The following is a 14,827-nucleotide window of genomic DNA, read 5'->3' as shown; positions in this document are numbered from 1 at the left end:
GTTTACGCTAGTTTCCTTATTTTCTCCCGCCAAACCGACCTCTAGCTAGTATATATAAAAAGAGGGGTAGTGCTCATCCTTCAACACACCTCATTTGGAGCCTCTACACCTCACACCACTCTTGTACCCTTTTTACTTTAGTAGTATTTTGGAGCTAGCAAGGGCTACCTTGGAGAGCTTGCTCCTTGGAAGAAAGGAATCTTGGTATGAATAATATGAAGAATTCTTCCATAGTCTATCTCTCATTTTATCAATATTGTTGTGCTTATGAACTAGAGTATAGTTTTCATGTTATGATCTTGACATATGAACTAGCATATAGTTTCTATGTTATGTTATTGACATAACATGTAGAACTTTATGCTTAATCATTCATATAACTTATATGATTAGAATTAGAACTAAGTTGAGTTGGCAGTTTGTCGTTCCTTCAGGTTTGCCCATGTCCTATGCTTGTCGATCCGTAGGGTCAGAGTCCCAGGGGGATATGGGTAGTTTCTTTGTACATGGGCGTGGTGCTCGGGTGCATGGGAACCTTCGGATGTGACGGTGCTCCACGGTTGAGGGGTAGGCGGCAGGTGGTGACAGCTCGGTCCGTCCCTTGTAATCCCCCACATTCGGGTATTCGAATAGGAGTTCGTAAAGCCTCCCATGCCCTGGCAGACCAGTGCACGGATGTCTCCCCATCCATCTTATAGTTAGGTATAGCTCTAACCATGTAATTTGTATGATTATCAGCTATTCTTTGCATGGCTTTATTAGAACAAGCCTGCTCTACTTAGGAACATTCTTTTATTCTTTGTTTCTCTTTTATTCTTGAGGTTGGCCCAAGTGTGTGTCCACTATCCTAAATATGCCATGTTTACCCCTGTCATAAACCTTGGTTCACTTTTCAAGCATGTAATCTTGTTCATATCTATACTAGAATCTTTACACCATGCCTTCTTTTGGGAAAATATAAATAATGATACCCTAAATACTTCCAGGTGAAATGCTACAACGATAGATCCGTGCGTTTGTGGATATTTTCTGTAATCGTTAAGAACTATCGTATTGGTGTTCCTTGGCGGCATTACTAAGATTTATCCAAATCTTAGTAATGGTGCTAAGAAATACCAACATGCATTTCTGGCGCCGTTGCCGGGGATGGATTCTATCTCCATACTTGGTGATCGCGCTAAGAAATGCCAACAAGCATTTCTGGCGCTGTTGCCGATAAGGCATTGGTTAAAAAGAATCTAGTAGGATATGATCATGATCATATGCATGAAGGTAGCCATTGTTTATGTAGGCTAACTCTACTTGTTTTCTCCTGTCATGGATGAAAACAGGATAGTGTATGACCGGTTTCGCCTTGCCGGAAAACTACATCAAAAATCTAGAGGAGATCCTATGGAAGAACAGGTCCCGTGCCGCTTCTTCATCCGCTACTCCTCCGATGAACGAACCAGTCACCCCAGCACCATCCACTACTTCACTCATGGCCAACAAGTCCCTCCGCGACTACGCCGTCCCTGTTGTTGCCAACGTGCCCGTTTGGCCCGCTGTTGCCAACGGGCATTGAAAACTTCAAGCTCTGGACTGGCATCATTACGATGGTGCAGGCAAACTAATTATGTGGTTTGTCGAGCGAGGACATGAATGTGCACCTCCAACACTTCCTTGAGCTATGTGACACCATCGTCATAAAGGACGTCACACCTAAAAGCATCAGGCTCTATCTGTTTCCCTTCTCCCTCGCGGGGAAGGCGAAGTAGTGGTTCTACAAGGACAAGGAAGTTGTCAACACATGGGCAAAATGCTCCACAACGTTCCTCATGAAATTCTTCCCCATGGGCAAAACCAATGCCCTAATAGGGAGAATTTCCAACTTCTAGCAGAATTCCATGGAATCTATGCACGAGGCGTGGGAGATGCTGCAGAACTACATCCAAGCATGCCCGCACCACGGGATAGAGAATTGGCTCATGCTCCAGAACTTCTACGACGGTTAACACGCATGTCCAGAGGGCACATTGATGCCACTGCTGGTGGGGCTTTTCTTTCCCTCACCATTGATGGAGCTACGACTCTCATCGAAAAGATGGTGTCAAATCAAAGCCGGGGGGGAGAACGAAAACAACAAAAAGGCATGCATACCGTGAAGGAGGTGGATATGCTTGCTGCAAAAATGGATTTGCTAATGAAAAGACTAGACGAGTGTGCCGCTGAAAAGGAGACAATGAAGGGCACCATCCAGGCCATAGACTCACAAATGACTTACGAAGTCTGGGGTGAAGTCGGACATCTAGGGAACAACTGCCCCAAAACCCACGAAGATGCCGCGTACATCAACAACGGGTTCTGACAGCAAAACAATATTGGGTGGAACAACCGGTCTCGCCCACAAGGAGGTAATTCGAATTTTAATTCAAATTTCAATTTGAATCAACCTTCCTTGAAAGACCTGGTCTTAGGCCAAGTAAAAATTAATGAAAATATCACTAAAAAGTTACTGAATAATGACAAAATGCTAGAAAATATTAACTAAAAATAGAAGGTCTATCTTCCTCTGTTAAAAATCAATTGAGCTTTAATAAAATGATAGAAACACAGTTAGCTCAGATTGCTGCTGCTATTCCTATTAATAATGAAGGAAAAATCCTGGGGCAACCCGAGAATTCGTTTGAAAAAGTTAATATGGTGACCATAAGGGGTGGTAAGTCCACTCGTGATCCACCAAACCCTAACAATAAAACAGGAAAATCACAAGGGCAACAGGAAGAGGGATCTTCATCATCTACAAAAACACAAAAAGACCAAGAAGAAGAAGGAAGGACACCGCAAGACTTCATCGACACAAGCTACTTGCTGTTCCCCACAAGAAATAGAAAGCAAGCCGTGGACTAGTAATTCGCTCATTTTGTTGAGATGATAGAGAAGATACACGTAAGCGTCCCATTAATGGATGTCTTGCATGGACCTTCTTATGCAAAGTACATCAAAGATATCATGAACAACAAATGACTATTGCCATTCACGGAGGTCATCAAGCTGATGGAAGAGTGTAGCGCAGCTATACTCAACCGCCTACCAGAAAAGGACACTAGGTGCCCCACAATCACATGCTCAATCGGGGCCCAGTAATTTGATCATGCCTTGTGTGACCTAGGGGCTAGTGTTAGTGTGATGCCCAAGGTTGTGTTTGACAAGCTGAACTTCACACACTTAGCACCAACGCCAATGATGCTCCAGCTGGCCGACTCAACGGTCCACTATCTGGTAGGGATTGCCAGAGATATCCCGGTGAAAATCCAGGGTTACTTCGTCCTATTCGACTTCGTGGTGCTAGGCATGGAAACAACAAAAGAGTCGCGCCTCATCCTTGGGAGACCCTTCTTGAGCACTACGGGAGCACAAATTGATGTTGGAGCTAGAGAAATACACTTCAATATCAACGGCAAAGAAGAAAAGTTCGACTTTCGGCCCAGACAGGAGCAATGCTCCATGATCAAAATTAAGTACGGGCCAAACCCGCAAGGCATAAAGGAGGTTGAGATACAACTTCAACCGGTGGGCAGCCTCGTCAAGAAAAACAAAGAAATTAAGAAGAGGACAGAGCAGAAAAAAGTAAAACAAATCACAAAAGAAGAAACGCCAAATATTGTTCCCACACCTCCCAAAAAGAATATCAAGGTGTGGAAACAAAAAAGGATAAGCTCCTAAGTCCACCCCCACACCACCAAAGAAAATCAACATGGTGTGGCGAATGAAAGTACCAGCATCTACATTAACTTCTAGATCATATGTCCCTTCATCAAGCAAAAAGTAAAAGGAGAAAAGTCATGGTCATTGGACTTTAAACGGTGAGCCCTTGCCAAAGGTAAATCGGTAGTTACCCTTTATAGTTATAATTTGCTAAATAAAAGTCGCTAAAATTCTCAAACAATAAAACTATAGTTTACATTCTAAAAAAATAAAAAATAAAATATATATATATATATATATATAATAGTTGTTGAGTTTCTAGTTCACCTTTGATGATTTATACAAGCATGTTTTTGGTTTGAAGTATGGTTATTGATCGATCATACGTTCATAGGTTTCTTAAATTAAGCATGGTGCTTAGGTTAATTAGCCTACCTTGATCAAATATTTAGTTTGACCATTGTACCAAAACTACTGAGTATAGACATGGGTGGAATAAACAAAGGTATAAACCTATTAGTAAAACCACATAAAAATATATAACCTACCTCGGAGTCATCACCAAGCAACATGTCGGACCATAGGCCTAGAGCTAGCTGGGGGAGAGCCCCATAGAGGTATCTTATATGATTTATTTTTTGTATTTGTTTAATTATTAGCATCTAAAAAACTAAAAATTAAAAACACCAAAAATAAAATAAAATATGCTAAAACAAAAAAATACGAATTTCACTCTTTATATGTGTTTTAAGAATGTTTAGTTTCTCCTAGGTTGAAATGATGAATAGTTGCTCTGTCTATAATTCATGTGTGCCTAGGCTGTAACTTAGTATTCCTCAAGATTTAAATTTATTGGCTAAAAATATCTCATCCTAAAAAATTAAAAACTTGTGGGGGGCAAAAGCATGCTTCTTTTCTAGGTTGTTGCGAGTTATGATACGGTACAAATAAAATTTGCTATGATTTTGTTCTAAGAGAAACTTGACATCCTGAGTTTTCAATTTCAAAAATGCTAAAATAAAAAGTTCCTCAATGATTATGAATATCTACCAAGGCCATATGACAAAATTCAAATACAAAACCTTAGTCTTATGCTACTTATTTTTGCATTGAGCTTTGTCAAATTGCTTGTGACCCTTGTTGAGATTCTAGTCATGCACCCATGATCAAGATTCACGTACACCCACAAATAAAATGCTGACTCTTACATTGAGAATTACGCAAAAACATGTGTTTCGCCCACCAAAATAAATACTCCATCCACTTTTCATGAGTCTCTCTCTCTCTCTAAAAGTTTTCATGTGCCAAAAAGAAAGTATAGGCTATGCTAAAAAAAGAAAAGAGAAAGAAAAATAAAATATCCATGCTAAAGAGCATGAAGAAAAGAAGAGAAAAGAAAAGAAAGAAATAAAGATAGCCTATACTTTCAAATAAAAGGGATTCCTCCAAAAGAGAGAGTCATGATTAAAGGAGTACAAGAATATTTTAGAATTAGGAAGATATAAAAATTTCACACACTTGCACGTCTTGATCAAAGTGTATGACTTGCATCTCCATGGATTCGGTTTTTGACTTAACAAAATATGTGATGCAAGTATGTCTTATTTTCATACCTACCCAAAACTCCACCAAGGATGAAAAAGAAGACAAAACATCAAAATGCCTTGGTGAGGTTTTAAACACATTGAGCGATCGAGTGAATCATTTGAGGAACTTACATTTCTTTGCAAAAACTCATAAAACCTCCGGATAGAAGGTTGATCAAGGAATGAATGACTGGTAACTGCCCAAGAACTTGGAGAAGCAATAAGCCTCATAGGGATCAAGGTAAAGGGTGGATAAAAATGCCAACTTATTTAAATTACAGAAGAATACTTTGTTATATGCATGGCAGTTATGAATTATATTCGACATAATAGCAACTCCTGATCAACACCCAATGACTTAGCTATTTGCTCGGGATGAGCAAAGGTTAAGCTTGGGGGATCTTGTTGGCGGTCCTTAACAACCAAATCCGACTGCTAATTAAGACTCAAAACAGGAGAAATAAACAAACTTATGACACATATGCATTTACTATTGACATATTTCCACATGTATTGGAAACTTAGTGTTTTGCAGGATATATACATGAAATACATACGTGGGGAGTAGGATCAAAAGGCGCAACTCAGAAAGCGTCAAGCAGAAACACGTAATGAAATAAAGGAAGAAGGCCCACCTACATAGCAAACCTGGGCACCCAACCACCGCAAATGGAGCCCAGGCCTAGCCACCAGCCCACTTGGCAAAGGCGGTGGACAAGCGAGCCAGCCAGGGTGTGGCCGCACCCTGGGTGCGCCCGCACCCTAGGCGACGCAGCCCGGGCCCAGCTTCTTCACGCGGTGCCATCAATGCACCTAGAGTCAGTTTAGGCTAGTTTTCTTATTTTCTCCCGCCAAACCGACCTCTAGCTAGTATAAAAAGAGGGGTAGTGCTCATCTTTCAACACACACCTCATTTGGAGCCTCTACACCTCACACCACTCTTGTACTCATTTTACTTTAGTTGTATTTTGGAGCTAGCAAGAGCTACCTTGGAGAGCTTGGCTCCTTGGAAAAAAAGAATCTTGGTATGAATAATATGAAGAGTTCCTCCATAGTGTTGCTCTCATTTTATCAATATAGTTGTGCTTATGAACTAGAGTATAGTTTTCATGTTATGATCTTAACATATGAAGTAGCATATAGTTCCTATGTTATGAACTTAACATGTAGAACTTTATGCTTAATCATTCATATAACTTATATGATTAGAATTAGAACTAAGTTGAGGTGGCGGTTCATCGTTCCTTTAGGTTTGCCCATCTACTATGCTTGTCGATCCGTAGGGTTAGAGTCACGGGGGATATAGGTAGTTTCTGTGCATGGGCGTGGTGCCTGGGTGCACAGTAACCTTCGGATGTGATGGTGCTCCACAGTTGAGGGGTAGGCGGCAGGTGACAACAGCCCTGTCCGTTCCTTGTAATCCCCCACGTTCGGGTATTCATATAGGAGTTCATAAAGCCTCCCATATGCTGGCAGACCGGTGCTCGAAGGTCTCCCCGCCCATCTTATACTTAGGTCTAGCTCTAACTATGTAATTTGTATGATTATCAACTATTTTTTGCATGGCTATATTAGAACAAGCCTACTCCACTTAGGAACATTTTTTATTCTTTGTTTCTCTTTTATCCTTGAGGTTGGCCCAATGTGCGTCCACTATCCTGAATATACCATGTTTACCCCTGTCATAAACCTTGGTTCACTTTTGAAGCATGTAATCTTGTTGATATCTATACTAGAATCTTTACACCATGCCTTCATTTGGAAAAATATAAATAATGATATCCTGAATACTTTCGGGTGAAATGCTACAACGATAGATCCGTGTGCTTGCGGATATTTTCTAGTGTTCCTTGACGGCGTTACTAAGATTTATCCAAATCTTAGTAATGGTGCTAAGAAATACCAACAGGCATTTCTAGTGCCGTTGCCGAAGATGGATTCTATCTCCATACTTGGTGATTGCGCTATGAAATGCCAACACATATATATTTTAACTACTCTAATAATTTAGAGCTAGCTTATGAGACAAGCGGTATTAATTACTCACTCGAAATTGATACAATTACATTGTGGAACTATTAAATTACCCCTCCCATGTGAAAAATTGTATTAGGGCAGTACCAACGGGGAACAGATAACATTTTTTTATGTATTTATTACACTACTATAATAAGCATTTTGAGAGGTGGATATTTTTATTTACACAGGTGGGTGAGCCAACCACCTCTATCAAATGTCACTCTCTCTGTCCTGATGTATAGTTCACTTTAACCATTCACAGACAAACTAAAAGAGAGTGCAATAGATGCATACTTAACTTTCTAATCTATTGAAATCTTATTATATTCCCATGATTAAAGGGTGAACTCTTAGTCTCCTTATACAAAATATGGCAAGTACATGAATTACTTTCCTTGTACAAAATAATCATGTACTTTTATTTAAGTAAACATTATCTTCTTGTTTCCCGAACGCACTATATTTAAGGATAAATTTCAAATGCCAGAATGCACTGTATTTGGACGGAGGGATATATGTTAATGCTATTGTCCTAAAGTACATGGTAATTTAACAAATACTCCCTCCGTCTAAAAAAAGTAATGTTCTGTGATTTGAAATATGTCCAAAAAAAATGATGTTAAGAGCTTTAGACACGCTTTTGGCTCATAGGAAGTCGCATGCTTCCATGTGGCGCATGTTAATTAGGCAAGTAAAGCACGGAATATCGTTTTTTAAGGGAATAAGTCCAACAAACCAAGGATATTAGGAATATTTCTCTTCTTAACTAATCTGTCTGAAAAATCCTAAAACATCACTTTTTTGGGACGGAGGGAGTACCATTTTAAGTACTCTATTAAGTCAGAGCAAGTTGAAGGGGCAAGCGGTAGAACTGACTCTCAAAATGGATATACACTTATATTGTGGAACAACAAAATTATCCCTTCCATATATAAGTGTAATGGTATTAGGGCAGTTCCAATAGGGAACGAAGAAATGGTTTCCATGTAATCATTACACTACATACTTCAAGAAGCATTTGTAGATAAGGATTTTTTTTATTTATCACCTTTAATAAAGAATTGGGTAAAAAAGAGCTATATACATATACCAAAATAAAGAAGCTTATGGTGAAAATTAGAGGAATGGGTAGATCGAGTTTCTCAATCTCAATAGACAAAAAGCATTGCCCATCTTCTTTTTTTTTTTTTTGACAGCAGCATTGCCATCTTGGATAAAGAGAGAAACCGGGCCTTTGAGAAAGATCTTGCCACGAAAAAAAAGAAACAGGAAAAAAAAATAGAACAACTATCAATGGCCAATGCCTCTGTATCTTAGTATAAATAAATGTATGCTGATACATACTCACATACCCAAATTGTATGCAGCAGGTCTAAGCACATTTGAACTATATAACTTTATATTGCCATCCTTGTTTTCTTTTTTACTTTTATGAAGGCATTTCCATAGTCAAAGGAAAATATGATAATATGGGTCTCAATATTATCAATCTGTGTATTCTCATAAGGATTATCGATCTGCAAACAAAAAATACTTGCCCTTGATTATCATGTTATTATTCAAGTTTGTGTAAATCAGCAGGCCTTAGCCCGGAAGCCAAATTTACTAGCACTGGTGTCGAATAACACCTCGAAGGTTCGTTGATTCACGTTGCCGAGGACTCCGGTGCTACCATCCTGCCCGGACTCCGCAAATGCGAGGCAGCCATTCACCAGAATTCCGTTGGGAACATCCAGGTTGATAGTGGCTCCACCACTGAACGTCAGGGCAATCTTGGGCACAACGACATTCTTATAACCTGTCAAGTTGTAGCAGGTGTCAAGGTCACCGTGTGGAACCAGCCGGTATGCTTCCATGGCCTTTCTGAATGCTGACCGCAGTGCCCGGTACGCCGTCGACTGGAGGCCAGTGACGACGGTACCGGAGTCTACGATCATGCCCCCGCTGAACGCCGACGGTCGGAGGTCAAGCTTTTTGCCGCCGACTGTGATCCCGGAGAGCGTCACCGTGGAAAACGTTGGCTGTCCGGGGACCCTGCCCATCGGCGTGAAGACGAAGCCAGATGGATTCCTCCCTGCACCAAGGGCAAGAAACCCAGGCTTGCTGTTCACCGCAGGGAGGCAGTACGAGAAGCCGCCACCACCGTACTGTGCGCCGAGCGACTCCGACAAGCGGCCGAGCCCAAGGAGGCCGTCGAACAAGTGCCGCACCGAGCTCTTGCTATGGCCACAACCAAAGTAAAAATTCTTGACGATGGTACCAGGCGCCAGCGTCAGCTTGTCCTTGCTGTACGTGCCCACCGTGCTTGTTACGTCTGCATACGAGATGGCAAACCCGCACGGTTTGCCATTCGTACAGCCGCTGCCGTACGCATCGGCGCTGAGTTTCTTGCACTCGTCGGAGACGCAGGGGACAGCGCTATACGTCGACGAGTGGCTCGGGTCAAACAAGGGGTCCTTCTGCGGGGAGCACTGGCCGGAGCTGCACGGCTTGCACTGCAACCATGACAGGTCGCTGCCGGTGTCGATGACAACGATCTGTGGCAGTGCCGGCGTGCCAAAGCTCACCTTGGCAACGTACTCTAGCGAGTTCACGGAGGTGCCTAGGTGGGCTAGGACGCTCACCTTCTCCCCGTCTCCGTATGTCTCCATGCCCCTCGTTGCTCCGCTGACGATGTAGTTCAGTCGAGCATGGCTTCTGCGGAACATCTCAGCGAAGGACGGCGTGTTTGTTGATAGGGACGGCGCACACGGACCGTGGCGGTGTACTAGCGGAACGTACACGGTGGAGCCGTTCTGCTCCGGCTTCACTGAAACATATATGTGCAGAAATTAATCATAAGGTTTTGTTTGAAGCGTTTAAAGGAAGGAAATAAACCAGATATGATACGCAGGTCCTGTACCTAGCGCTCCAGAGCAAACTGTCTCTGGCTCAAAAGAGCTGGATGGCACCGTCACAAAGCTGCCGTTACCAGCTCCATGAACAGTGGAAAGGTTGAAGCACAACAAAATGGACAGGAGCAGAGGAGAAGCCATGGAAAATGGTGTGCATTTGAGTACTAAGAAAAGGATGGCCCGCCAATATATTTATAAAGCGTTGGAAGTTGGAACCACATCATTACTTGGCATATTTTAATTATCTTTTATAGCAATTTCTTATATTTTAGTTATATATTAATTCCCAAATCACTACTTAAGGCACGTTTGATCCTATTAGGATTATAATAATCAGCTAAAACTATCTAATTATGATCTAAAAAGGCTATATTTGAGAATAATTTATTATAATCAAAACACTAGCAGATTACAGTAATCTTGTAAGGCAATAATGAGCAATACTAAAGTGTTGAATAGGTATTGTCACTTTAACCAATAATAACCACCATAGATAATACAGAGATCCAATCACTCCAGAGTTTTATAATCGTAATCTAGATTATAATAATTTGATACATAATCTAGATTATAACAATCGGCATGTGATCCAAACAGGACCTTATAAGAGGAAGCAAAGATAAAGTAAAGTCAAATAAATATATGGAATGGAATTAGACACTGCCACAAAATGGACACAGATACATAGTGACACAAAATGGATAATCCAAAGTCCAATTGGACTGTAGTTACTTTGGATGCACTTGATGGGATATATTTGGATTTGAATGTCCATAGTCATTTGATTCAAAAAACTCCAAAATCTTTGCACATTAGCTCAAAAAGTTCAGTGTCTATTGGATTTACGTCGGCTTAACCACAGGAGAGGTACATGAATTTTTAGTGTATACTTTTATGTTTATATTGTGGGGCTCATGTATATATCTAGTCACACCGATCTGCACAATGTAGCGAGCAATCATATTAAGTCATCTCCAAAATTTTCAGTAAATTTAGCTAAAATTTAATTTGTGAATGTGAGGTTTCTGTTTTAGGGTCTGACTTTTGACATGGGGCTATATATACATCTAGTCACACCAGTCTACATAAAATAGCGAGCAATCATATTAAGTCATCTACAAAATTTTCAGTCGATTTGGCTTAAAATTTAAGGTGTAAACGCTAGATTTTTAATTTTAGCATCCAACTTTCGATGTGAGGCCCACGTATGTATCTAGTCACTGTTGGTATTTCTTAGTGCAATCACCAAGTATGGAGATAGAATCCATCTCGGCAACAGCGCCAGAAATGCTTGTTGGTATTTCTTAGCGCCATCACTAAGATTTAGTAAACCTTGGCAATGCCGCCAAGAAACACCATTACAATAGTTCTTAATGACTACAGAAAATATCCGCAAGCACACAAATCTATCGTTGTAGCATTTCACCCAAAAGTATTCAGGGTATTGTTATTTATATTTTCCTAAAGAAAGACATGGCCTGGTGTAAAGAGTCTAGTATAGATATGAAAAAGATTACATGCTTGTAAAGTGAACCAAAGTCTATATCAGGAGTAAACAGTGTATAGTTCAAGATAGTGTGACACACACTTGGGCTAACCTCAAGGATCAAAGAGAAAGAAAAAAAAATAAAAGAATATTCCTAAATAGAGCAGGATTGATCTAATATAGCCATGCAAGAATAGTTAATAGTCATACAAATTACATGGTTAGAGCTAGATCTAAATGTAAGATGGACGGGAACACCTCCGGGCACTAGTCTGCCAGCAAGCATGGGAGGCTTTACGAACTCCTATACAAATACCCGAACGTGGGGGATTACAAGGGACGGATAGGTCTATCACCACCTGCCGCCTACCCCTCAACCGTGGAGCACCGTCACATGCAAAGGTTCCCGTATACCCAAGCACCACGCCCGTGTATAAAGAAACTACCCATATCCTCTCAGAACTCCGACCCTACGGATCGACAAGCATAGATCATGGGCAAACCCGAAGGAACGACGAACCACCACCTCAACTTAGCTCTATTTCTAATCATAAAAGTTATATGAATGATTAGGCTTAACGTTCTACATGTTAAGTTCGTAACATAGAAACTATATGCTAGTTCATATGTCAGGATCATAACATGAAAACTATCCTCTAGTTCGTAAGTATGACTATATTGATAATATGAGAACAAGACTTTGGAGAAATGATTCATCTTATTCATACCAAGATCTCTCTCCAAGGAGTCAAGCCCTCCAAGGTTGCTTTGCCTTGCTCTCAAAAGAATACTAAAATGTAAAATAGAGTACAAGTGGAGGTGTGAAGTCCAAATAAGGTGTGTGTGTGAGGAGGCTCTCCCCCTCCTCTTATACAAGTGTTCAAGGCGGTTTCAGCGAATATTCTCCGGAGATCCCATGCAAAACCGCCTTGGGGAGCATTTATTGCACCACCCGAGGAAGATGGGCCCGAGCCACGTCACCTCGGTTGCGGACGCACCCTGGGTGCCACCGCACCCTGGCTCACTCGCCTGGGCCACCGGCTTTGCCAAGTGGGCTGGTGGCTGGGCCTAGACCCCTTCCTCGGTGGTTTGACACCCAAATTGTCTGGGTAAGTTGGCCTTTTTCTTGTTCCTTTGCTCATTTCTGAATTATGTTTCTCTGGATTGCGCCTTTGGAATGATTTTCCACTGTATTCGTGTATAGGCCTGCAAAACATTGATCTTCTAAATACATGTGGAATTATGTTAGTGGCAAACACATATGTGTTATAAGTCTGCTTATTTCTCCCCCTTTTTGAATCTTAATTGGCGATCGGATTTGGTCATCAAGGACCGTCAATAGTCACATCAATGCGCACAAAGTATTGGACAATGTCATGCTCAACAAAATTTCAATCGATTTCAATAAAATTTTAAGGTTTGAACGAAAGCTTTTAAATTCTAAGATCGAGTTTTTGATAGAATTAACTGGTAGTTATGATAATTTCGTTATTATTAGATTATATTAGATGGATTGGACATAAGAGCAATTAGATTGAATTGGATTGGATTTTTCCCCTTGGATTTTAGTTCGATTTATCTATAAGGATCTAGATGCTATTCTATTGCCACCTCGCTGCACCACGTCGGCGTCCAACGCTGGGCCGCCGCTGCTTCAAAAGAAAAAGAAAAGCAAAAAGGCACACACAAGGTCCAAGATTTGTGGAATACTGAGAGCAAAAAAACTAAATCATACTGTGATCATTGCTCATTTCACGATGAAGAAGGGTAAAAATGATCTTTTCACCCTTCGCTTAACATGATTAGAGTTGAAACTTGACCATAGTGTCATATTAGACATGAAAGAAAGAGATTGTCAAATAAGGAATTTTTCATTTTGCAGGACCAAACAAGGGTTCATTTCAGTAGTGTCAAAATAATTCTCTCCACTATGAGAAAAATATTCACAGAGGAAAAGATAAAAAGGAAGCTTTGTTTATGGTCCATAACAGTAGTATGGCGTGGCTAGCGCCTGGACGTCCAGATGGACGTGCGCGTAGCCCGCCCCCGTCCGCCGCGCCGCGCCGCGCCCCTTCACTGTGCCCCGCCCCGTCACATACCCCGTCTGCCGGCCCTCGGCTTGCCATGCCCCATCCCCCGGTGCCTGGGTCGTGCGCCCATCACTCACTGCACCCCGTGACTCTTCGAATAACATGAAACACTTGAATACATCATACGTCTAAAACACATAAAACATTTAGAACATATGCATATAAAACACTTTTAACTTGCAACATGAAAACACTTGCTGCAACATAAGACTGAAACAGATTAAACATTTGAGCAAACACTTGTGATATACCTTTGAAGCACTTGCAACATATGCCACATGTATAGCATCCCGATCTATTTTTGCAATATCCATATGAAACACTTTGCAACATACCCCTGAAACACTTGAAACATATATTTATAACATAGGGGAGAGAGAGGCCGGGGCTGGTCTATTTCGGCCGTCGGGGTGGGAGCCCGCAGCGAGCGACGGCGTGCGAGCACCACCAGCACCGGCCACGCTCGTGGGTGCCCTTGGCTCGACCGGAGACGACTTGAGGCACCCCGGCACGTGCGCCCAGCGGCCACCAGTAAGGGCAGCGGCGCGCGCGACGGCATGGGAGCTAGCGGCGCAGGTGGGGCGCGCTGTGGCGGGAGCGAGGAGCAAGAGGCGCGGATGGGGCATGCGATGGGCGGGAGCAAGGAGCGAGCGGTGCGGATAGGACGCGCATCGTGGGGAGGCAGCAGTAGTGAGGCGGAGTGGAGCGCGCGGCGTCCGGACGAACGAACACCCGCACCACAACATTATCGAATGTAGTAGGCTGTTGTACACTTATATAGTTCCCGACATTCACATATGAGGTGACTTTTATTCAAGTTCTCTTGCTAGATTATAAGAACGTCTAGAAGCAAATACATCATGTCCTTATCAGAATATGATATTTAGTACTGCCTGAATGCCCCAATCTCTGAAGGAGTTGCTAAGAAGTGCTCGTCCTATTGGCTTGGATGGTGCTTAATATGAGGAACCCATTTACAGAGCACGCGTCACAAGGAAATAAATCAATAAGCATCATGAGCACACAGACGTACGTTCCCATGTACTATCACCGAACCACATATAC

General features: G+C 41.8%; 1 protein-coding gene across 1 annotated transcript; it reads right to left on the bottom strand.

Annotated features, from left to right (window-relative positions):
• Positions 1 to 8,866: 8,866 nt before the first annotated feature.
• On the bottom strand, positions 8,867 to 10,327 carry LOC136527115 (aspartyl protease family protein At5g10770-like). The gene is made up of 2 exons (XM_066519733.1): positions 10,195 to 10,327; positions 8,867 to 10,101 (listed from the first exon to the last, which is right to left on the bottom strand). Exons 1-2 carry the CDS (start codon positions 10,325 to 10,327, stop codon positions 8,867 to 8,869), a joined length of 1,368 nt encoding a protein of 455 aa, XP_066375830.1.
• Positions 10,328 to 14,827: the final 4,500 nt, after the last annotated feature.

This window comes from Miscanthus floridulus, chromosome 19 (assembly GCF_019320115.1).
Source record: "Miscanthus floridulus cultivar M001 chromosome 19, ASM1932011v1, whole genome shotgun sequence".
In the NCBI taxonomy this organism is placed as follows: Eukaryota; Viridiplantae; Streptophyta; class Magnoliopsida; order Poales; family Poaceae; genus Miscanthus; species Miscanthus floridulus.
Note: the sequence above shows the minus strand (reverse complement) of the source record. Positions and strands in the feature narration are given on the sequence as shown.

What these genes read in the sequence shown, in the direction of transcription:
- LOC136527115 (XM_066519733.1), bottom strand. Translation starts at nt 10,327, where the DNA reads ATGGCTTCTCCTCTGCTCCTGTCCATTTTGTTGTGCTTCAACCTTTCC. An exon ending in AGTTTGCTCTGGAGCGCTAG is followed by an intron (nt 10,102 to 10,194) that starts GTACAGGACCTG and finishes TATATGTTTCAG; the next exon opens with TGAAGCCGGAGCAGAACGGC.